Source organism: Hevea brasiliensis, chromosome 4, assembly GCF_030052815.1.
Source record: "Hevea brasiliensis isolate MT/VB/25A 57/8 chromosome 4, ASM3005281v1, whole genome shotgun sequence".
Taxonomy (NCBI): domain Eukaryota; kingdom Viridiplantae; phylum Streptophyta; class Magnoliopsida; order Malpighiales; family Euphorbiaceae; genus Hevea; species Hevea brasiliensis.
In genome coordinates this window covers 22,349,596-22,374,278 of record NC_079496.1, presented here as the reverse complement: position 1 = coordinate 22,374,278, position 24,683 = coordinate 22,349,596, and the positions used below count along the sequence as shown (strand labels likewise).

The following is a 24,683-nucleotide window of genomic DNA, read 5'->3' as shown; positions in this document are numbered from 1 at the left end:
TTAAGTTTAAACTGGCAAAATAATTTTTAAATAGCTAATTCATTAAATATATTTTTTTTTCATATTAACCTATTTTTTCACATTTAGCTGATGGCAACTCTCATTTTATTTCAAGTAATAAAAATTTTAGGGAAAAATGGAATAAGAGAGTAAAAATAGGAGAGTGAAATTAACGAGGGATTATTTATAAAAAGAGAAAATAATAATTAATTATAAGAGAGAAAAAATGAATTAATTTCTTTTAAGTTACCATAGGTAATAAATTATCAATTAATATAATAAATATTTTTTCACAAATACGATAAAGAGTGTTGGATAGCCACTCCATTAAGCGACTATTGCTAGCATTTTTCTTGATTCAATTGTAAAGTTTGTATTGTGAAGTAAGACAATAGTGAAATTTCACTATGACCAAAAAAAAAAAGTTATAGTCACTTACAGCTCTCTAAACTCTAATTCTAATGGATTTATCCAAACTCTCGCTATCTGCTAAGATAGATAAAATTTACAATTTTTAAAAGCTCTAGGCTCAAGTCTATTTGAATAATTTTTCATTAACTGTGTTTTTTCCTTACTTAAACTCTTTCCTTCAAACATTTATCAGTTATCTGGAAAATTCTTTTTCAACTCTTTTAATTTTAGTGAATCACTAACATCATTTTGTGCATACTGTCTTTTCCATACAACAAAATATCAATAAATATCTCATTGGAGGATGGCAAAGGACATAACACAATCAAAGTCTAATTTTCACTGTCAATATGATCAATATCTATATTCTTCATGCCGATGATAATTGAATTAAATTTATCCACATGTTCTTTGATTGTCATACCTTCTCTCAATCAAAGCTTGTACCATTTTTTCTTCATATAAAGGTGATTTGTCAATGATTTTACAGAATATAACTCTTTCAATTTCTTTCATGCTACAGATATTGTTTATTCACAACAATCTCTTGCATGATGTTATCAGTGATGCTCACATAAATCACAACTAAAGCTTTTTCTTTCATATGAGCTTTATTCACCTCCTTTGTACCATTTGAAAAATTATTCTCATCTATCTTCCATAAGCCTTTCAAAATCAGCGAAGATTTTATTTCAATCTTTCACAAACTGAAACTTGATTTTCCATCAGTAATTCTAGATTGTACGCACTAGACTAGGTTCTGATACAAAATTATTATAACAATCACACAAATTTAATATACATAGTCGCAATGCACTGATGTAGTAATTGATTTTTCAGTATGTCCATGCACTGATGGATTCACGTCTCACGGTGTATGGGCATTTAACTTTTTCACATCTTAAAGGTAATGCTCACTAATTTAACTCTTTTGAAAAATTTTTCCCTTTTTTTTTTATTTGTTTATCCTTATATTAATGTAATTTTTTTTTATTGATGGCATATCTTGATTATTCAAATCTGTATATGAAAGGTGATTTTTTTTTTCAGATACTACTTGGTTGATGCAGGAAGTGAAGTGAAATGGGAGATTAGAAAACGGTGAATTCTTTTTTGCTTATGCTATTGAAGACCTTAATGGATTAAAGCAATTTATAATTTTTATTATATCATTGAGTAATTATGATAACTATGATGTTTTAAGTATAAACTAGCAAAATAATTTTTAAATAGCTAATTCATCAAAGTATTTTTTTTTTTTTCATATTAACCTATTTTTTACATTTAGTTGATGGCAACTCTCATTTTATTTCAAGCAATAAAAATTTTAGAGATTATGATAACTACGATGTTTTAAGTTTAAACAAAATTATTATAACAAGCACACGAATTTAATGTACATAGCCGCAAAAACACATTTTAGAGAAAAAAATAAACGAAAACACAAGATTTATGTGGTTCAATTGTAAAATCTATGTTCATAAGCAAGAAAAGAGAAAAAAAAAATTCACCATAATGAAAACAATAAGCTACAATTCAAAACCAAACTTTTATTATCCGCGAAAATAGGAAAAATTTACAGAAATTTAACCCGACCTATTACACTACAGGACATGAAATTGAAATTCAATACAGGAATGTGAAGCTGGTACAAGCAAGAAGAGCTAATATAAATGATTTAATTGTGATAGAACTTGGCACCTTACCCTTATCCTTCCTTAGGAAAAGGCCTTGATACAAGGGCAAGTTGATGAGAACCAAAGCACCACAAAGAAGAAGTTGCAGAAACATTTCCTCAAAAAGCCTAAAGTTCTCATCCATGATCACTTTCTTCACCACTCCTGCAAAGCAAAACAAGTTAAGCATTGCAAGTGTAGCTAAGATGGTGAACATTGGAGAGGAAGCTCCAAAGTCCATTATCTCTTTCTCATATCGTTGAGATACATCTTCATCAGCTACTTTGGCAGTGATTGAAAATGTTACATTAGTAAATTTTAATGTCTTTAAAATGGTATCAATTAATGCAAAAAGGTAGGAGGTTGTTCTTTTGTATAGCCATATTCGTTGTTCATTCCACCACCCGAGGATTGTGCCCCCAGAACACAAGAATTCAACAAGGCTATAAATATACTTTGCAGATATCACATAGGCAAATGACCGAAACCATGGATCTGAGACCTGAAATAATCAAAACACAGTGTAGTAGTAACAAGTAAAAAGAGAACAATATCTTTGTCACAAAGAAGGAGGGGAAGAAGGTGTACCTGTGGATACAAGGATATGCCTTTCAGGAGATAAAGCGAAGGAATGATGGAGTAATACAGGGTTGCCAAGCAGTTTACAGACCAGATATTATAGCAGATATATCCCAGTTGTAGCCCAAGGCTAATCTTTGCATGCGTATACCATGCAGGGCTATACTTAGAGAGTAAAATCTGGAGATGACCTTCAGACCATCTCTTTTGCTGCACTAGTGTCTGAGACAAGGTGATTGGTGCAACACCTAAGAATGCCTTCCTTTCAGGGTTGAGGTAAACTGATTTCCATCCTTTGCATTGGGTTAACAACCCTGTAATCACATCTTCCACTAGACACCCATATTTAAGTCCTATCTGCAATTAAAACATCTAATTATAATAAAATGGAGTCACAGATTTGTTTTTTTCCAAATTCCAAGGAGAAGTTAAAAATAGAGAGAGAGCACATAGACCACCTCATTTCCCCATTCAGTGTTTTGCTCGTAAGTACAGCTTGCAAGAGGCTTTGTTTCTTTTTCTAATTCTTGCATACTCTTTTGTATCTTATTTTCATCATCTTTCTTCCATTGAAACTTATAATCTTTAGTGAATTTCCTTCCACAAAGAACATCTCTCCTGTGAAAGCAGCCACTTCCAATGTATAAAGGACCTCCGAAACCATCAACACCATGAAATTCCATCTTCATTGCCATCATTTATAAAATGCATTACCAATCAAACATGATAACTCGGTAAGAATATTGAGATAAAAGAGCCAAACACACTTACATTGTAAATCACTATGAGTGAACTACCGTAGATATCATTCTTCGTCATATTTTCAAATCCCTGTGGGAATTGTACAAAAGCAATGTCATGGCCATTCTCATTGTCCATGAAGAAGCAAAGTGCATCCCATATGCAAAGTGAGTTGTTTGAGTACATATCACAGTCTAGATTCAGAATAATCTGTCCATTGCTGATGTTTGATGACACTCTGATCTGAAACAATAGACCAAAAAAGCAAGCAATGATCTACTGAGCAATCTATGGCATAAAAAGCCAGGAGAATTCAAAGAATTAAGTTTTGTTTCACAGGATAAACTCACCAATGCATTCATGGCACCAGCTTTGAAATTGTGGGGATGTTGAGGTCTCTTCTCTCTAGCGAGGTATACTAAAGTAGGCAATGTACCCCCATCAATGTCTGTGGCATTTGGATCCTTTCCGTCTATTAAAATCTGTGAAACAAGATGAAAATTCATCTATCAAACAACTAGACCACAATAATAAGAAATAAAAAATTATTACTTGTGGGATATAGAGCAGATATTAGATGCTTTACTTGAAGGACGGTGTCATGATCATGCCGTGAAGAGTATGAATCCCACTGTGAAAATCCTCTATGTTTCAAGCGTGCTTCTTCAGGGATTCGACCTAATTTGGTTGCAGTTTCAATTCGGTCTTCCATTTCTTCATATAATTTCTACATCAATGATATGTAGCAATGTAAAGTAGTAATGAGGCCTCAACTTGTAGTGCAAAATAAGAAAAAGCTTCCAAAAAATTATTATTATTATTATTATTATTATTATTATTATTATTATTATGAAAAATTACCAAAATCTGTACTTCCAAATTTTTTCCAATTATATTATAAATTAAATAAATTAGTAATTAAAATTCTATATTTTGTATGTTTTCCTAATAACACTCTACTATCAACTGGTTCGTTAATGACCTAACGGACTCACCATGCCAACCCCGAATCACCTTGAAACTTCTTGGCTTCAGGCAGGGGGAGCCATCACTTATAGATATGAAAGTATTTTTTGGAGCTTTGATTTAAAGAATAGAAAAAGAAGGTCTTGAGTTTGGGAAAAACTGGTAGTAGGGAAGAGGCATTGGGCATGAGTATAAGTATACAGTATATAGTATGAAGCTCCCGGACCCTCATTGGTATCAGAGCCTAATTTACTTTAAATAGTATATACTTCGAGAAATAGAAAGAAGAGAACTTCCATACACCATGAGTTGCCAAACACCTACTCTTTCTACAGAAACTATTCTACAAACACCTACTCCTTCAGATATAGTTAATCTTTCTTCTTCTCTATCTTTCTCCTCACCTCTTCGCAGAACCCTTTCTTACAGAATAGATAATCTTGTTGAAATATCTACTCTTCCAGAAAATGCTCAAATAGGAGAATCTCTCTTACCTCTTTTCAGCCCCTATAATATTTGCAGAAGATCTAATACCCTCACTATAAGTATTAGGTCTATTCTAAACTCCAGAAGATCTCTGCCTAAAGAATATGTCCAAGCATCTCGCATGGACCAATGCAATCTACATGCCACATCTTCATAACAATATGAAACTTTGGAGATCTCTCCTCCATTTGTGCCTAAATGGAAGAATGAAGGATTCTCTCACCTTCACTTTGGAGCTGTAATATTGATTCTAACATTACATGGAAGACGAGGACTCTCAATCACTGCTCGAGTCTCTCTTTTAGATACTCGCTTCTCACAGTATGAGCATATTGTCATAGGCACTTGTCTCACAACACTTCATGCTGGAAGTGTGGTTCTTACCTTTTTTTTTTCCAACTACAATATGTCTTTGAGAGATCCAAACCTTTGTACTGCCTTAAAAGTACAAGTTCAGATCACTGGTACAGAACAAGTAACTTCCTCTATGATGGTTACTCTCCATCACTAGATCATCTACAGATTGTAAGATCATGCAATTGATCTCGCTCATGCCTCAATCTCTTCAAACGCCTTGCTCATCCTTGTAGATACTGAGCAAACTCCTACAATAGTCCAGATTCCACGGAAAATTCCCAGATCAGAACTGAAACAGCTCATTCCAAAAGCCTGGCTTACAAACTATGAGAAGATCCACACTACTTCTCAACCTATTCAGCTTATAGAGTCATTTTTTTGAAGACAACCTGATGGGACTGTCCATACCACATTTCAACCAGCCAGACACTCTACAAGTTCTCTTCCTATTTTTCAGTCAATGATGATCACTCCACTCCCTAAAGAAGAAAAATGCTATCCTATCAGAGCAGTCACTGCAGATAGTCATTATGTCTATCCCATGAGGATCAATGGCCACTTCCCCTGGAATCTCCCAGGATCAGGATTATGTGATAACGATTGTGACTGTGATGGAGATTATTGGGAGAATGAATATGGACATCCACTGTCTAACAAAAACTGGAGAAACTTAACCAAGATAAAGAAGACATCCTGTCGATTTTCATCTTGCCATTCATCTCATCACAAAGATGACCCAGATGACAAACCCTTGGTAAGAATCCATGAGGAGACAATACAGAAGAAGCCTTTACCCATTTATAAGTTGGCCTTAGAAATTCTAAGGAAAGAAGGTTATCCTCCTCCTTCTCCAGTAAAGTGTTCACCTTCTACACCGCCTCCTGCCTTACCAATGGTTTCTCCTTGCATGATGATCTCACCATACTCTTATGAAATGGACTTTCCACCTCTCTCTCAACAGACAGAAAAAACCTCTGATGTTTCCCTTAGACCCTTTGTTCAACCTACTAAGATCACTCCTAAAGGACACCCCAGTCCTTTAACTCAAGCTGAAGAAGTTCTTAATTGGCACACAAAAAATGCCACCGCTTAAAACCAGACACTCCAAAGGCTTGATTCTAAGATTGATCAAGTTCTGTCTCACTCACATACCGTTGAAAAGAAGGTTGATTCTTTCTCAATGTATGTTAAAAACATGTACAAGGATCTCTAGTCAAAGATCTATCATCTTGATAAGGATATCTGTACTATGATCCAACAGAGAAGATTCGGACCTGACTTCAATCAAAAGGAAGCAGAAATCAGAAGGCTGAAAAGGCAGATTGCCCAGATAGAAGCTGATATGCATCGACCATCAGAACATCAACAACCAACAACCTACAACCCATTTGCCTTTGCCAAAAACCAAAATCCATTCATAGCCACTCCTGCCCCCGGCTTATTCTTCTTTTGCACCTATGTCTACAGAACCACCACCATCTACATACTTTCCCTCTCCTTTCCTATCCAAACCAATTCCTCATCCATCTCAGCCACGACCTATTCACCTAGAGCCAACAAACTCATCTTCTAATGAATCTCTACGCAGAGATCCAGCTAAAAGCAAAGCTCCTATGAGCTTTGTTCCACCACCTCCACCACAACATATGCTTTCTCAACACACTCCTACTCTACCAACCCAATTACCTATTATGCCTACAGAACAATCATCTTTAGATGATTCTGATGCGTATAATTCTTCTGATTCTGATGAAACAGAATAATTGACAAACCTCACTGGTTTACTTATGGCAGATCCTACTGCCCCCACTGCCTCTGAAACTAGTACTACTGGTGACATAGGACCTCCTCCACCAGCAGAACCTACTGTTAATACTCCTCATGTTGAAGTACCAAATGATGATGTAGAAGAATTGTCATTCGCACCGCCTAACTCGCAGCAATCCTCCAGACTTGCTGCAGGACCTTGGTTTACTTTGGATGACGTGCCGCTTTCCCAATGGCGTATCCGGATTGCAGAGTTCAAAGCTTGGATTGACACCCAAGTTCTTCGTACTGATGTTGATTCCCATGCTATCCTCCGAGAGTTTGTGTCAAGAACTGTTGGAGTATTGTAAAATTGGTTTTTCTCTATAGGAGAATATCACCTTCTACAGTTCTACCATCTTACTCCTCTTGCTGCTGTAAATGCCACTTTTAATGAGTTTCTTAGAAATGCTTCCCTTTCTAATAAACAACTCAGACAAGAGTTCTTTGACATGCACTGTTGCTCCCTCAAAAGAACAAATATAGAAAGACACTATCAGAGAATGGTGCAACGTTATTATTTGCTCAATGGCTTTAATGATGTCAACTTACGTCACACTTACATTGCTTCACTTCTAGAGCAATTACAACCAGAACTTCACCGTTCCATCACCACTACCAGAAGAGATTTCAATACAATCTCTATTGGAGAAATCCACCAGCTCACGCTAGCTTGTTTAGAGAAAATGTGTGACCAGCAGAAGATATTTAGAGACATTATTGATAATAGCAAGACACTCAAACATGTTTGCTAGAAATCTCACTTGTCAATCAAGTGCAAAGACAGGAATTGTGAATGCAAGACGAAGAAGAAAAAGCATCACAAAAAATTCTATAAAAAAAACAATGGCATTCCTCCAAGTCATCTTTTCCAAGGACACATGAACAGAAGGTTAGATATTTTAAAAGAATAACTCACGGGAAACCTTTTGATAAATCTGATCGCTGTTACATATGCGGCAACAAGGACCACTATGCAAAAAATTATCTAAAAAACCCAAACAAGGCTGTTAACTCATCCAGCATATTCAATAACTCTGTCCGTTTGATGATGATAATCATGATGTTGAATCTTTGTTCTCTGAATAAGAAAAGCCCAATGATGAAACAGTCTTTGCATTAGAAAGCCTGGACACAGAAGTCTTAACTTCGGACTCAGACCCAAGTTTTGATGAAAGCCCATACTTTAGCCTCCATTAGGCCCAACAAGCCCAAATACGACAAGAAACCCATCAACCAACCATTCATGTTCCTTTAGTTTCATTATCCATCCTTCTAGAGAAATACTCTCGGCCCATCTCAGTTGTTGGTTTCCTTGACACTGGTGCTCATAAGAGTATGATAAACCCAGCCATTTTACCTCTAGAAGAATGGATTCCTCACTCAAAATATTTCAAGGCTGCAGATGGCAAAGTTTCAAAACTAGCGTGATTTCTAGATTGACCATTGGAATACAGTTTTTCTCTAATTACACGGTATGGACCAAAATCATTGGTTCAAATTTACCTAATAAAGATATTCTCATTGGGTTTGATATATACCAGAAGCTTCAACACTTGAGGATCCTGCCGACAGGCTTGAAATTCAAAAGACACTTCAAACCTTTCACCACTATCCCTAAACTATTCTCATTGATGGAAGCTCCTCCAGATTTTCAAGAACAGAAAGAATCTCTCCTTCCTTTGTGTGCAAACTCACATGCTGATTTCCTCCATCCTCATCCTCTTTGGAAAAACTAAAACTTCTTCATCCACCTGCCTTTCAAGTTAAATGAAGATGTTAATCCCACCAAAGCCTCATACCCAGGAATGACTCCCTCTGACCTAGCCTTGGCCCAAGAAGAAAGTAAACAACTGCTTCAACAAGGCCTGATTGAGCCCATAAGCTCACCCTGGGCTTGCCAAGCCTTTTATATTGAAAAAATATTAGAAAGACTTCGAAACAAAAAAAGGCTAGTCATTGACTATAAACCCCTTAACCACTTTCTTCAAGATGACAAATTTCCATTGCCCAAAACTAATGTCCTTTTTACCCAATTTCACAAAGCCCATATCTTTTCCAAGTTTGATTTAAAGGCTGGATTCTGGCAACTTGGCATCCAACCCTCAAAAAAGCCCAAAACCGCCTTTTGCATCCCAACAGCCCAATACCAGTGGATTGTAATGCCTTTTGGCCTCAAAACAGCTCCTTCATTATTTCAAAAGGCCATGATCCGCATTTTTGAGCCCATCCTACACTCCACCCTAATTTACATTAATGACATTCTTCTCTTTTCAAAAGACATCCACAGCCATAAACAATTACTGGCCCAATTTCATTCCATTTTCCAAGCCCATGGAATAATGCTCTCTGAAAAGAAGAATTATTTAGCCCGCACTGAAATTGAGTTTTTGGGTATGCATTTTAAAAATGGGAAATACCAGCCGGTCCACACATAGCTGTTGAGCTCCTCAAGTTTCCTGATAAGAATCTGACTCACAAACAATTACAATAGTTTCTGGGCATAGTCAATTATATCCGTCGGTTCTTGCCACATGTCTCAGTCCACACCAGTCAACTTTCAAAGATGCTGAAAAAGAATGCCCCACCATGGGGACCAGAACAAACAATAGCTATCAAAGCACTTAAAGCAAAGGCACAAAACCCTCTACCTCTCCATATCCCTGGTAATGGAGATAGAATCTTGCAGACAGATGCCAGTGACACTCACTGGGGTGCCATTCTGATTGAATCACATGATGGTCTCAAAGACATCTGTGGTTATGCTAGTGGAAAATTCAAACCTGCTAAACAACACTACCACTCAGTCTATAAAGAAATTCTTGCAGTAAAAAATGAGATCAAAAAATTCGAGCTTCATCTTTTTAGCCACTATTTCACTGAAATGATGGACAGCTCTTCATTCCCAAGAATATTAGACTTCAAGAACAAGGCGCTTCCTGAACCACAACTTTTACGCCTGAAAGACTAGTTTTCTAAGTATAAATTCAAGGTTCAGCACATTAAAGGAAAAAATAATCTCATCCCTGACCTCCTCTCAAGACTAAGCCCAGTCCATCTCATTACTCTATCTCTGCCCTTCTACTTATTTTCATGGCCAGTTCATCAAACACACCTAGCTCTCTTACTCCTCCTCCAGATAGCTTTCCACCTGGAAGTTCACCCTCCATGACTCCTATAGAACTTCAAACTTATGCCAGGAACCACCTATTTCATTTTCAGAATGCAAGAAATGTCCTCAGAAATATCATTCCCCCTGTTTCTTATTTCCTGCCAAATTATCCCTTTCTCACCTGCATTAGCCTTCATCCTGAAACAGACATGCTCCTTGAAGAACTCTGGTTTCTCTGGTGCTTAACCACCTTGTACTCTGTAGCCATTGAATTTCCCACCTTGGGTCTTTATTACTATGTCCAAAGCCACACAACTAGGACGTTACTTTCAAGATTCCTAAAATAGTTTCAGCCTTTATCAACTTGGGCTTACACACTCAGAAGACTCATTGACTCCCATGGTATTGAAGACAGACCTCCAGCCCAACAAAACATAGTCCGATCCATTTTCATTTTCCATCGGCCTTTTTCTAGAAGATCTGACGGCCTGCTTTGGTCATTGAACCATAATTATGAATGGGGGACTTTTGAAAGAACCATTATTGATAAGGACCACATGGGACCTCTGAGACGCCAACTGGCATACCATTTGTGTGAAATCAATAATTATAGACCAACCATGGATACTTCAGTCACATGCACTTTCCTAGGCAATAGCCCCACTGACTAGTCCAATTCTGTCTTTCAAGACTCACAGGACCCAATGGATATTGAGGCCCGTGAAGCTATAGAAAGTGTTGTCCCCTCCTCATCTGAAGAAAGAGAGCCCTGGTATGATGGCTTTTATGGTGATGTTGACTCTGACAGCTCAGACTATAGGAACTATAACCTGTCCAGATCTCCATAAAACTATATGTGCCCGTAAACCTGTGAACTTTATCACTGTTGGCTTGTCCCTACTTTAAGTGTGTCGATATGCATTATTTAAAGTGTGTTGCTTTATTCAAAGTTTTGTAATCAGCTTTCTTTTTGAAAGCTTTTCTGTATAATTATTCTTGTTTTCGTGTTCTTAAGGTCTCTTCTCTATATAAGAGCGCCTCCTCCAGTTGTAACTCAAGAACCATCTTAGAGAAATAAACTTGGTGTTTCTCTTTATGGCTTTCCAAAATCATTTTTTCTCTCTTCTGAAACTCCAAGAATGTATGCTATTTTTTGTAACCCAGTTGTACGTATGCTCTACACTTGCCTCATATGAGGATCTTGTATACCAGAAATGCATCTATTTTGATCCAGTAAGCTACGGTCCTCATACTGTATACTGTATATAAGTACAAAAGGGCCCCCAGCCAGAGAGTACCGAAGGTGGGAAGAGGCATTGGGCATGTGTATAAGTATACAGTATATAGTATGAAGCTCCCAGATCCTCATTGGTATCAGAACCTGATTTATGTTAAATAGTATATACTTCGAGGAATAGTAAGAAGAGAACCTCCATACACCATGAGTTGCCAAACACCTACTCCTTCTATAGAAACTATTCTACAAACACCTACTCCCTCAGATATAGTTAATCTTTCTTCTTCTCTATCTTTCTCCTCACCTCTTCGCAGAACCCTTTCTTCTAGAATAGATAATCTTGTTGAAATATCTACTCTTCCAAAAGATGCTCAAATAGGAGAATCTCTCCTAACTCTTCTTAGCCCCTATAATATTTACAGAAGATCTAATACCCTTACTAGAGGTATTAGGTCTATCCTAAACTCCAGAAGATCTCTACCCAAAGAATATGTCTAAGCATCTCGCATGGACCAGTGCAGTCTACATGCCACATCTTCAGAACAGTATGTAACTTTGGAGATCCCTCCTCCACTTGTGCCTAAATGGAAAAATGAAGGATTTTCTCACCTTCACTTTGAAGCAGCAAGGTTGATTCTAACATTACATGGAGGACGAGGACTCTCAATCACTAGTCGAGTCTCTCTTTTAGATACTCGCTTCTTACAATATGAGCATGTTTTCATAGGCACTTGTCTCAATCCACTTCATGCTGGAAGTGTGGTTTTTACCTTTTTTCCCAACTACGATATGTCTTTGAGAGATCCAAATCTTTGTACTGCCTTAAAAGTATAAGTTCAGATCACTAGTGCAGAATAAGTAACTTCCTCTATGATGGCTACTCTCCATCACCAGATCATCTACAAACTGCAAGATCATGCAATTGATCTAGTTCAGGCCTCAGTCTCTTCAGACACGTTGCTCATCCTTGCAGATACTGAACAAACTCCTATAATAGTCCAGATTCCATGGTAGATTCCTTGATCAGAATTGGAACAGCTCACTCCAAAAGCCTAGTTTACAAACTATGAGAAGATCCACACTACTTCTCAACCTATTCAGCTTACAAAGTCGTCTTTTCGAAGACAACTTGATGGGACTATCCAGATCACATTTCAGCCAGCCAGACACTCTACAAGTTCTCTTCCTATTTTTCAGTCAATGATGATCACTCCACTCACTGAAGAAGAAAAATGGTATCCTATCAAAGCAGTCACTGCAGATAGTCATTGTGTCTATCCCACGAGGATCAATGGCCACTGCCCCTGGAATCTCCCAGGATCAGGATTATGTGATAACGATTGTGACTGTGATGAAGATTATTGGGAGAATGAATATGGACATCCATTGTCTAACAAAAACTGGAGAAACTTAACCAAGACAAAGAAGACATCCTGTCGATTTTCATTTTGCCATTCATCTCATCACAAAGATGACCCAGATGACAAACCCTTGGTAAGAATCCATGAGGAGACAATACAGAAGAAGCCTTTACCCATTTATGAGTTGACCTTAGAAATTCTAAGGAAAAAAGGTTATCCTCCTCCTTCTCTAGTAAAGTGTTCACCTTCTATACCGCCTCTTGCCTTACCAATGGTTTCTCCTTGCATGATGATCTCACTATCCTCTTATGAAATGGATTTTCCACCTCTCTCTTAACAAACAGACAAAACCTCTGGTGTCTCCCTTAGACCCTTTTTTTAACTTACTAAGATCACTCCTGAAGGACACCCCGGTCCTTTAACTCAAGCTGAAGAAGAGTTCACAGGTTTACGGGCACATAGAATTTTATGGAGATCTGGACAGGTTATAACTCCTATTGTCTGATCTATCAAAGTCAACATCACCATAAAAGCCATAGTACCAGGGCTCTCTTTCTTCAAATGAGGAGGGGATAGCCAGTGGGGCTGTTGCCTAGGGAAGTGCATGTGACTGAAGTGTCCATGAGTTGCCAAACAACTATCCTTCTACAGAAACTATTCTACAAACATCTACTCCTTCAAATGTAGTTAATCTTTCTTCTTCTCTATCTTTCTCCTCACCTCTTCGCAAAACCCTTTCTTACAGAATAGATAATCTTGTTGAAATATCTACTCTTTCAGAAGATGCTCAAATAGGATCCTCATGGGATAGACATAATGACTATCTGCAGTGACTGCTCTGATAGGATTCCATTTTTCTTCTTTAGGGAGTGGAGTGATCATCATTGACTAAAAAATAGGAAGAGAACTTGTAGAGTGTCTGGCTGGCTGAAATGTGGTCTGGACAGTCCCCATCAGGTTGTCTTCGAAAAGACGACTCTGTAAGCTGAATAAGGTTGATTCTTTCTCAATGTACGTTGAAAACATATACAAGGATCTCCAGTCAAAGATCTATCATCTTGATAAGGATCTCCGTACTATGATCCAACAGAGAATGAGGGTCCGAGAGCCTCATACTATATACTGTACACTTATACTCATGCCCAATGCCTCTTCCCACCTTTGGTACTCTCTGGCTGGGAGCCCTTTTGTACTTATATACAGTATACAGTATGAGGACTGTAGCTTACTGGATCAAAACATATGCATTTCTGATACACAAGATCCTCATATGAGGTGAGTGTAGAGCATACGTGCAACTGAGTTACAAGAAATAGCATACATTCTTGGAGTTTCAGAAGAGAGAAAAGAGGGTTTTAGAAAGCCATAAAGAGAAACACCAAGTTTTATTTCTCTAAGATGGTTCTTGAGTTGCAACTAGAGGAGGCTTTCTTATATAGAGGAGAGACCTTAAGACCATAAAAAATAAGAATAATTATACTGACAAGCTTCAAAAAGAAAGCTAATTACAAACTTTGAATAAAGCAACACACTTTAAATAATACACACCGACACACTTAAAGTAGGGACAAGCCAACAGTGATAAAGTTCACAGGTTTACGAGCACATATAGTTTATGGAGATCTGGACAGGTTATAGTTTCTATAGTCTGAGCTGTCAGAGTCAACATCACCATAAAAGCCATGGTACCGGGGCTCTCTTTCTTCAGATAAGGAGGGGATAACACTTGTTATAGCTTCACGGGCCTCAATATCCATTAGGTTCTGTGAGTCATGAAAGACAGGATTGGACCAGTCAGTGGGGCTGTTGCCTGGGAAGTGCATGTGACTGAAGTATCTAAGTCTGATATATAATTATTGTTTTCACACAAATAGTGTGCCAGTTGGCATCTCAGAGGTCCCATGTGGTCCTTATCAATAATGGTTCCTTCAAAAGTCCTCTATTCATAATTATGGTTCTGTGACCAAAGTAGGTCATCAAATTTTCTGGAAAAAGGCCGATGGAAAATGAAAATGGACCGAACTGTGTTTTGTTGGGCTGGAGGCCTGTCTTCAATACTATAGAAGTCTATGAGTCTTCTGAGTGTGTAAACCCAAGTTGATAAAGGCTGAAACCATTCTAGGAATCTTGAGAGTAACGTCCTAGTTGTGTGGTTTTGGACATAGTAATAAAGAACCAAGATGGGAAATTCAATGCCTACAGAGGACAGGGTGGCTAAGCACCAGAGAAACCATAGTTCTTCAAGGAACATGTCTGTTTCAGGATGAAGGCTAATGCAGGTGAGAAAGGGATAATTTGGCAGGAAATAAGAAACAGGGGGAATGATGTTTCTGAGGACATTTCTTGCATTTTGAAAATGAAAAAGGTGGTTCCTGGCATAAGTTTAAAGTTCTGCAGGAGTCATGGAGGGTGAACTTCTAGGTGAAAAGGTATCTGGAGGAGGAATAAGAGAGTTAGGTGTGTTTGATGAACTGACCATGAAAATAAGTGGAAGGGCAAAGATAGAGTTAATAAGATGGACTGGGCTTGGTCTTGAAAGAGATAGAGTTAATAAGATGGACTGGGCTTGGGCTTGGTCTTGAAAGGAGGTCAGGGATGAGATTGTTTTTTCCTTTAATGTGCTGAACCTTGAATTTATACTTAGAAAACCAGTGTTTTAGGCGTAAAATTTGTGGTTCAGGAAGCGCCTTGTTCTTGAAGTCTAATATTCTTAGGAATGAAGAGCTGTCCATCATGACAGTGAAATGGTGGCCAATAAGATGGAGCTCGAATTTTTTGATCCCATTTTTTACTGCAAGGATTTCTTTATAAACTGAGTGATAGTGTTGTTTAGCAGGTTTGAATTGTCCATTAGCATAACCACAGATGTCTTTGAGACCATCATGTGATTCAATCAAAATGGCATCCCAGTGAGTGTTACTGGCATTTGTCTGCAAGATTCTGTTGCCATTACCAGGGATATGGCGAGGTGGAGGGTTTTGTGCCTCTGCTTTAAGTGCTTTAATAGCTGTTGTTTGTTCTGGTCCCCATGATGGGGCATTCTTTTTCAGCATCTTTGAAAGTTGACTGGTGTGGACTAAGACATGTGGCAAGAACCGATGGATATAATTGACTATACCCAGAAACTGTTGTAACTATTTGTGAGTCAGATTCTTATCAAGAAACTTGAGGAGCTCAACAGCTATGTGTGGACCGGGCAGGTATTTCCCATTTTTGAAATGCATACCAAAAACTCAATTTCAGTGCAGGCTAAATAACTCTTCTTTTCAGAGAGCATTATTCCATGAGCTTGGACAATGGAACGAATTGGCTCAGCAATTATTTTATGGCTATGGATGTCTTTTGAAAAGAGAAAAATGTCATCAATGTAAATTAGGGTAGAGTGTAGGATGGGCTCAAAAATGTGGATCATGGCCTTTTGAAATAATGAAGGAGTTATTTGAGGCCAAAAGGCATTACAGTCCATTGGTACTAGGCTGTTAGGATGCAAAAGGCGGTTTTGGGCCTGTGTAAGGGGTGGATGCCAAGTTGCCAGAATCCAGCCTTTAAATCAAACTTGAAAAAGATGTGGGCATTGAAGTTGGGTAAAAAGGACATCAGTTTTAGGTAATGAAAATTTATCGTCTTGAAGGAAGTGGTTAAGGGGTTTATAGTCAATGACTAGCCTTTTTTTGTTTCGAAGCCTTTCTGATCGTTTTTCAACATAAAAGGCTTGGCAAGCCTAGGGTGAGCTTGTGGGCTCAATCAGGTCTTATTGAAGCAGTTGTTTACATTCTTCTTGGGCCAAGGCTAGGTCAGAGGGAGTCATTCCTAGGTGTAACGCTTTGGTGGGATTAACATCTTCATTTAACTTGAAAGGCAGGTGAATGAAGAAGTCTTGGTTTTTCCAAAGAGGATGAGGATGGAGGAAGTTAGCATGTGAGTCTGCACACAAAAGAAGGAGAGATTATTTCTGTTCTTGAAAATCTAGAGGAGCTTTCATCAATGAGAATAGTTTGGGGATAGTGGTGAAAGGTTTGAAGTGTCTTTTGTATTTCAAGCCTGTCAGCAGGATCCTCAAGTGTTGAGCCTTCTGGTATATATCAAACCCAATGAGAATATCTTTATTAGGTAAATCTAAACCAATGATTTTGGTCCATACCGTGTAATTGGGGAAAAACTGTATTCTAATGGGCCGTCTAGAAATCAGGTTGGTTTTGAAAACTTTGCCATCTGCAGCCTTGAAATATTCTGAGTGGGGAAGCCATTCTTCTGGAGGTAAAATGGTTGTGTTCATCATACTCTTATGAGCACCAGTGTCAAGGAAACCAATAACTGAGATGGGCCAAGAGTATTTCTCTAGAAGGATGGATAATGAAACCAAAGGAACATGAATGGTTTGTTGATGGGTTTCTTGTTGTATTTGGGTTTGTTGGGCCAAATGGAGGCTAAAGTATGGGCTTTCATCAGAACTTGAGTCTAAGTCCGAAGTTAAAGACTTTTGTTTCCAGGCTTTCTAATGCAAAGACTATTTCATCATTGGGCTCTTCTTATTCAGAGAATAGCGATTCAACATCATGATTATCATCATCAAATGGACAGAGTTGTTGAATATGCTGGATGAGTTTAATAGCCTTGCTTGGGTTTTTTAGACAATTTTTTGCATTGTGGCCCTTGTTGCCGCATATGTAACAGCGATCAGATTTAGCGGAAGGTTTCCCATGAGTTCTTCTTTTGAAATATCTGACCTTCTATTTATGTTTCCTTGGAAAAGATGACTTGGAGGAATGCCATTGTTTTTTATAGAATTTTTTGTGATGCTTTTTCTTCTTCGTCATGCGTTAACAATTCCTGTCTTTGCAATTGATTGACAAGTGAGATTTCTGGAAAACATGTTTGAGTGTCTTGTTATTATCAATAATGTCTCTGAACATCTTCTGTTGGTCACACATTTTCTCTAAACAAGCTAGCATGAGATGGTGGATTTCTCCAATAGAGATTGTATTGAAATCTCTTCTTGTAGCGATGATGGAGCGGTGAAGTTCTGGTTGTAATTACTCTAGAAGAGAAGCAAAGTAAGTGTGACATAAGTTGACATCATTAAAGCCATTGAGCAAATAATAGCGTTGCACCATTTTTTGATAGTGTCTTTCTTTATCTATTCTTTTAAGGGAGAAATAGTGCATGTCAAAGAACTCTTGTCTGAGTTGTTTGTTGTAAAGGGAAGTGTCTCCAAGAAACTCATTAAAAATGGCATTTACAGCAGCAAGAGAAGTAAGATGGTAGAACTGTAGAAGGTGATATTCTCCTACAGAGGAGAACCAATCTTGCAATGTTCCAACAATTCTTGACACAAACTCTCGAAGGAAAGCATGGGAATCAACATCAGTATGGAGAACTTGGGTGTCAATCCAAGCTTTAACTCTGCAATCCGGATTCGCCATTGGGAAGGCGGCACGTCATCCAAAGTGAACCAAGGTCCTACAGCAGGTCTGGAGGATTGCTGCAAGTTAGGCGGTGTGAATGACAATTCTTCTACTTCATCATTTGGTACTTCAATATGAGGAGTACTAGCAGTAGGTTCTGCTGGTGGAGGAGGTCCTGTGGCACCAGTAGTACTACTTTCAGAGGCAGTGGGGGCCGTAGGAACTGCCATAAGTAAACCAATGAGGTCTGTCAATTATTTTGTTTCATCAGAATCAGAAGAATCATATGCATCAGAATCATCTAAAGATGATTGTTCTGCAGGCATAATAGGTAATTGGATTGGTGGAGCAGGAGTGTGCTAAGAAAGCATATGTTGTAGTGGAGATGGTGGAACAGAGCTCATAGAAGCTTTGCCTTTAGTTGGATCTCTGGGTAAAGATTTATCAGAAGATGAGTTTGTTGTCTCTGGGTGAAAAGGTCATGGCTGAGATGGATGAGGAATTGGTTTGGATAGGAAAGGAAAGGGAAAGTATATAGATGGCAGGGGTTCTGTATAAATAAGTGCAAAAGGAGAATAAGTCAGAGCAGGAGTGGCTATGAATGGATTTTGGTTTTTTACAAAGGCAAATGGGCTGTAAGTTGTTGGTTATTGATGTTTTGATGGTCGATGCATATCAGCTTTTATCTGGGCAATCTGCTTTTTTAGCCTTATGATTTCTACTTCCTTTTGATTGAAGTCAGGTCCGAATCTTCTCTGTTGGATCATAGTACGGAGATCCTTATCAAGATGATAGATCTTTGACTGGAGATCCTTGCACATGTTTTCAACGTACATTGAGAAAGAATCAACCTTCTTTTCAATGATATGTGAGTAAGACAGGACTCGATCAATCTTAGAATCAAGCCTTTGGAGTGTCTAGTTTTGAGCGGTGGCATTTTTTGTGTGCCAATTAAGAACTTCTTCAGCTTGAGTTAAAGGACTAGGGTGTCCTTCAGGAGTAATCTTAGTAGGTTGAACAAAAGGTCTTAGGGAGACACTAGAGGTTTTGTCTGTCTGTTGAGAGAGAGGTGGAAAGTCCGTTTCATAAGAGGATGGTGAGATCATCATGCAAGGAGAAACCATTGATAAGGCAGGAAGTGGTGTAAAAGGTGAACACTTTACTGGAGAAGGAGGAGGATAACCTTCTTTCCTTAGAATTTCTAAGGCCAACTCATAAATGGGTAAAGGCTTCTTCTGTATTGTCTCCTCATGGATTCCTACCCAGGGTTTGTCATCTGGGTCATCTTTGTGATGAGATGAATGGCAAAATGAAGATCGGCAGGATGTCTTCTTTGTCTTGGTTTATTTTCTCCAATTTTTGTTAAACAGTGGATGTCATATTCATTCTCCCAATAATCTCCATCACAGTCACAATCGTTATCACATAATTCTGATCCTGGGAGATCCCAGGGGCATTGGCCATTGATCCTCATGGAATAGACATAATGACTATCTGCAGTGACTGCTCTGATAGGATACCATTTTTCTTCTTTAGGGAGTGGAGTGATCATCATTGACTGAAAAATAAGAAGAGAACTTGTAGAGTGTCTGGCTGGCTGAAATGTGGTCTGGACAGTCCCATCAGGTTGTCTCTGAAAAGATGACTCTGTAAGCTGAATAGGATGAGAAGTAGTGTGGCTCTTCCCATAGTTTATAAGCCAAACTTTTGGAATGAGCTATTCCAGTTCTGATCTGGAAATTTACCGTGGAATCTGGACTATTGTAGGAGTTTGCTCAGTATCTGCAAGGATGAGCAAGGCGTCTGAAGAAACTGAGGCCTGAGCGAGATCAATTGCATGATCTTGCAGTCTGTAGATGATCTGGTGATGGAGAGTAGCCATCATAAAGGAAGTTACTTGTTCTGCACCAGTGATCTGAACTTGTACTTTTAAGGTAATACAAAGGTTTGAATCTCTCAAAGACATATTGTAGTTGGGAAAAAAGGTAAGAACCACACTTTCAGCATGAAGTGTTATGAGACAAGTGCCTATGACAGCATGCTCATACTGTAAGAAGCGAGTATCTAAAAGAGAGACTCGAGCTGTGATTGGGAGTCCTCATTTTCCATATAATGTTAGAATCAACCTTACTGCTCTAAAGTGAAGGTGAGAGAATCCTTCATTCTTTCATTTAGGCACAAGTGGAGGAGGGATCTCCAAAGTTACATACTGTTCTGAAGATGTGGCATGTAGACTACACTGGTCAATGCAAAATGCTTGGACATATTCTTTGGGTAGAGATCTTCTGGAGTTTAGGATGGACCTAATACCTCTAGTGAGGGTATTAGATCTTCTGTAAATATTATAGGGGCTGAGAAGAGGTAAGAGAGATTCTCCTATTTGAGCATCTTCTGGAAGAGTATATATTTCAACAAGATTATCTATTCTAGAAGAAAGGGTTCTGTGAAGAGGTGAGGAGAAAGATAAAGAAGAAGAAAGATTAACTATATCTGAACGAGTAGGTGTATGTAGAATAGTTTCTATAGGAGTAGGTGTTTGGCAACTCATGGTGTATGGAGGTTCTCTTCTTACTATTCCTTGAAGTATATACTATTTAACGTAAATCAGGCTCTGATACCAATGAGGATCCGGGAGCCTCATACTATATACTGTATACTTATACTCATGCCCAATGCCTCTTTCCACCTTTGGTACTCTCTGGCTGGAGACCTTTTTGTACTTGTATATAGTATGAGGCTCCCGAACCCTCATTGCGAAGGCCTGTCTTCAATACCATGGGAGTCTATGAGTCTTCTGAGTGTGTAAGCCCAAGTTGATAAAGGCTAAAATCATTTGCAGATGGCAAAGTTTTCAAAACCAGCCTAATTTCTAAACGGCCCATTGGAATACAACTTTTCCCCAATTACACGATATGGACCAAAATCATTGGTTCAAGACGATAAATTTCCATTGCCCAAAACTAATGTCCCTTTTACCCAACTTCACAAAGCCCACATATTTTCCAAATTTGATTTAAAGGCTGAATTCTAAAAACTTCTTCATTTTATTTTTTTTAAATTAATTAAAATTAATAGGAGTTTACATGCTGTCTGACGTGGCAAGTCCATTAGATTATTAACAGACTAGTTGAGAGTAGGATATAAGGCTAATTATTAGATGCACCGAGAGCACTAAAAAATAGTACTCCCTCTCTCACAGAAAAGTGAGCCCATCCTACAATATAGAAAGTGAGTCACACATTATTGTAAGAGATGGTGCATGCGCACCGGGTGCACTAATAATTTCTTAGGATATAATTAGGAAAACATAAAAATTATGGAGTTTAATTAGTAATTTATTTAGTTTAGAATATAATTATAAAAAAAATTAACAGTACAGTTTTATATATATATAATTAACTCCTCCACCTTCTTCTTCTTTGATTATTTATTAAAAAAAAAAGGAATTTAAAATAATTCTCACATGTATAAATTTTATTTTTTTTAAAATGAATTATTTTTTTAATTAAAAGAAATAAATTTTTTTCATTTAGAATATGAGAATTAACAAAAAAAAATTAAATTAAATTAATTTTTTTATAAAATTATACTTTCAAACATGAGAAAAAGAAGAGAATTTGTGGGATTTGAATTCTTCACGTCCTTGAACTATAGGGTCGTTGAGTTTAAGGGACGAGAAAAATGGACTTGTTGAAAATTTTTTATTATCGAATATATCAAAAATAACTTTTACAAGACCATCAAATCTCACATTCTAACATAATATATACTTGGTGCCTATTGTGATTAATATAGCGTTTAGAGAGTTGAAACTAATTTTCTTAATAAAAATATTATTTTAGATATTGTTAAAAAAAATTTTAAAAAAATAATTTTAAAAAATAATTTTATTATTTTCATATTTTTATAATTAAAATTTATTAAATTTAATTTTAAATTATTTTTTAATATTTTTAATTAAAAAAATTCTCAATAACAATTTCAATAACAATATCAAATAGCACCTTCGATCATGTTTAATAAGTTGTAAAAGTAATCAAGTTTTGTATTGATGAATTTCAATAAAAAAAAATTATTGCATTATATTATAGTCTTCTAAAAATAGTGTTTGTTTATTTCTCACTGCATTCATGCACCAATTCTCGCACTTCTGCACTTTTTCCCATTTAAATTGAAGCAGATTTCTTAAAAATATTTTTTAATAAAAATTAAAAGATAGAATTTCGTGATTAATTAAGTATTTTACTTGTTTAAAATTTAATTAATTACGATTTTAAATATAGTTTTAATTTTCTTTATTATTTTTCTGTAAAATAAAAGTTAATGAAAAAACAATAATTTTTTATGACCAAAATCATATAACTTTTCTAAAATTGAAATTGAATAATTATTTTAAAAAATATTTATTTACAATAATAAAAAAATAATCATATTATTATTGTAAAATAAATGAATGGTTAAATTAAAAAAATTAGAAATAAAATAAATTTTTAAATATATTTTACAATGATTTATTTTTTAATTATGAAAAATATAAATAATTCTTTAATTAAAAATTATTTTTTATTATTTATATGTAAATATATTTTTATATTTTTATTTTTTAAATAAAATAAAAATTAAAATTTTCTTAAAAAAAAAAAAACTATAAACAGATATCTTTTCTCCCTAGGTTACACCTCATACACTATTTTGTGATTGCAGTTAAACTTTTTTTTTAAAGCAAAAACACCATTTTTAAGTGTGATTAAAAAAATAATTTAATAGCCTACTCTGAATTATCTAGCAGAGCGCTTGTAAATAAAATACTCATTTCACATATTTAAATTTAATTTTTTTATTTTTAATTTTTTATTGAAAAATTAATATAAAAAATAAATTTTATTTTATTAAAATATAATTTTTATTATTTTAATTATATTTTTAATACCACGTAGTCAATAAATATTATATTTCATAATAATTTTTAAAGTAATATTTAATATTTTAATTATAATTAAAATATTATTTTTTATTTATATTATTTAATAATAATAATAATATTTATATTAATATTTAAAAATTAAAAAAATAATTCATAAAAAATTACTTTTCTTAATTTAAAAAAATTAAAAAAATATTTTAAATAAAATTAAAAATATAATATTATCATTATTATATTTAACTGATAATTTAATAATTATTTTTATTAAATATTTTTATTTTAAATTATTATATAAATAATTAATAAAATAATTAATAATTATTAAAAACGATTAATATTACCGAAGAAGTCCAAAAGAGGCAAAGTGATTTTTATGCTTCTCTCGATTCTCTCTCTTGCGTTTACATATACACTAATATTTCTCTCTTGTTCACACGACACGACACAACTTCTACGCCTACGATTGTCGGCAACCCAACTAATTTCCACCACAAACTTTATTGTCTCGAATTCTTTGTTAATTAAAAATAATAATAATCGTGTCTTGTTTGGATTTAGTATAATTGTGCCGTCCTTAACACACCACCTGTTTAGATATTATTAAACAATGTGGACCCCAATATGAGAGACTTTATCTCTTTGAGCAAAGGATTCAGAATTAAGTATTACCTTAATAGCTGTGGTCTCACCATAATGATTTGGATTAGATCCTGAAGCAAAATAAGCTGCAGGTGACCTCGGCTCCACTTTGAATTTTTTGCAATATGGTATCCAATATCTTGCAAAATTAGATGCCTCCAGCAGAGCATAAAATGTAAGGTTTGATCCACCGTCGTCAGAAAGATACACACTCAACTTTTTTGCTGGATAATCATAAGCCATAACAGAAAAGACAGTGTTGATCACCATTATTGGTGGCTCTACGGTGGAATCTGCCGTGCAAACAAATATATCAATCCCAGGCAAGTCTTCCTCTGCATATCTTTTTGAACAAGAAATAGCATGATTGTCTGTAACATGCTTAGCTTAATCTTGAATACCATGAAGAGCAATATTAATAGCTAGGGTATGTACCTGTGATAGAGCCTGTCCTTGAAGGTGCACCTATAGACTTGGTTCCACCTTAAAGCTTGAGTGAGTAACCAGTAAAGACCGAACCATAACTCAGCTCCAAGCAATCCAATCCACACCCATCTCCCATCTTCTCCTTCTCTTGGTATGTTACCAAATCTATAAGCCCATATGAAACATACACCCATAAATAGAGTCCCTGCAAAGAGCCTGTGCATGACCCTTCCCTTGGCTTTCTTTGTCTCAAACAAAGGCATAGACTTCTCACTTTCCATCTCTGTTTCTCTCAATATAGAGAATCCAAAGCAACAATCTGTCCATATATAATTGATGCAACACGATCCTTTTCATTTTGGTCTTTATTTGCGGCCAATAAAATTTAAAAAATGAAAGAATTATTGTATTGTACAAGATAAGACATGACTTCATCACTGGTAAAAGCATAAAATATTATCAATAAATCCTTCTAAGAGTGTATCATATTTTTCATTAAATACTTAATAAATGTCAATATTACAGCGCCACAATGAATTGATAAAAAAATATGGTGG

General features: G+C 36.2%; 1 protein-coding gene across 2 annotated transcripts; it reads right to left on the bottom strand.

Moving 5' to 3' along the window:
• Positions 1 to 1,941: 1,941 nt before the first annotated feature.
• On the bottom strand, positions 1,942 to 24,478 carry LOC110653473 (cellulose synthase-like protein E1). Of its 2 annotated transcripts, none has more exons than XM_021809125.2 (8): positions 24,136 to 24,478; positions 23,731 to 24,043; positions 3,994 to 4,134; positions 3,758 to 3,889; positions 3,438 to 3,650; positions 3,125 to 3,349; positions 2,676 to 3,023; positions 1,942 to 2,589 (listed from the first exon to the last, which is right to left on the bottom strand). In XM_021809125.2, exons 1-8 carry the CDS (start codon positions 24,405 to 24,407, stop codon positions 2,038 to 2,040), a joined length of 2,196 nt encoding a protein of 731 aa, XP_021664817.2. In that variant the 5' UTR covers positions 24,408 to 24,478; the 3' UTR covers positions 1,942 to 2,037. The 2 variants fall into 2 exon arrangements, with proteins under 2 accessions (XP_021664817.2, XP_058001584.1); XM_058145601.1 differs by having other exon boundaries at positions 23,731 to 23,993; positions 24,136 to 24,277.
• Between the last annotated feature and the right edge of the window lie 205 nt (positions 24,479 to 24,683).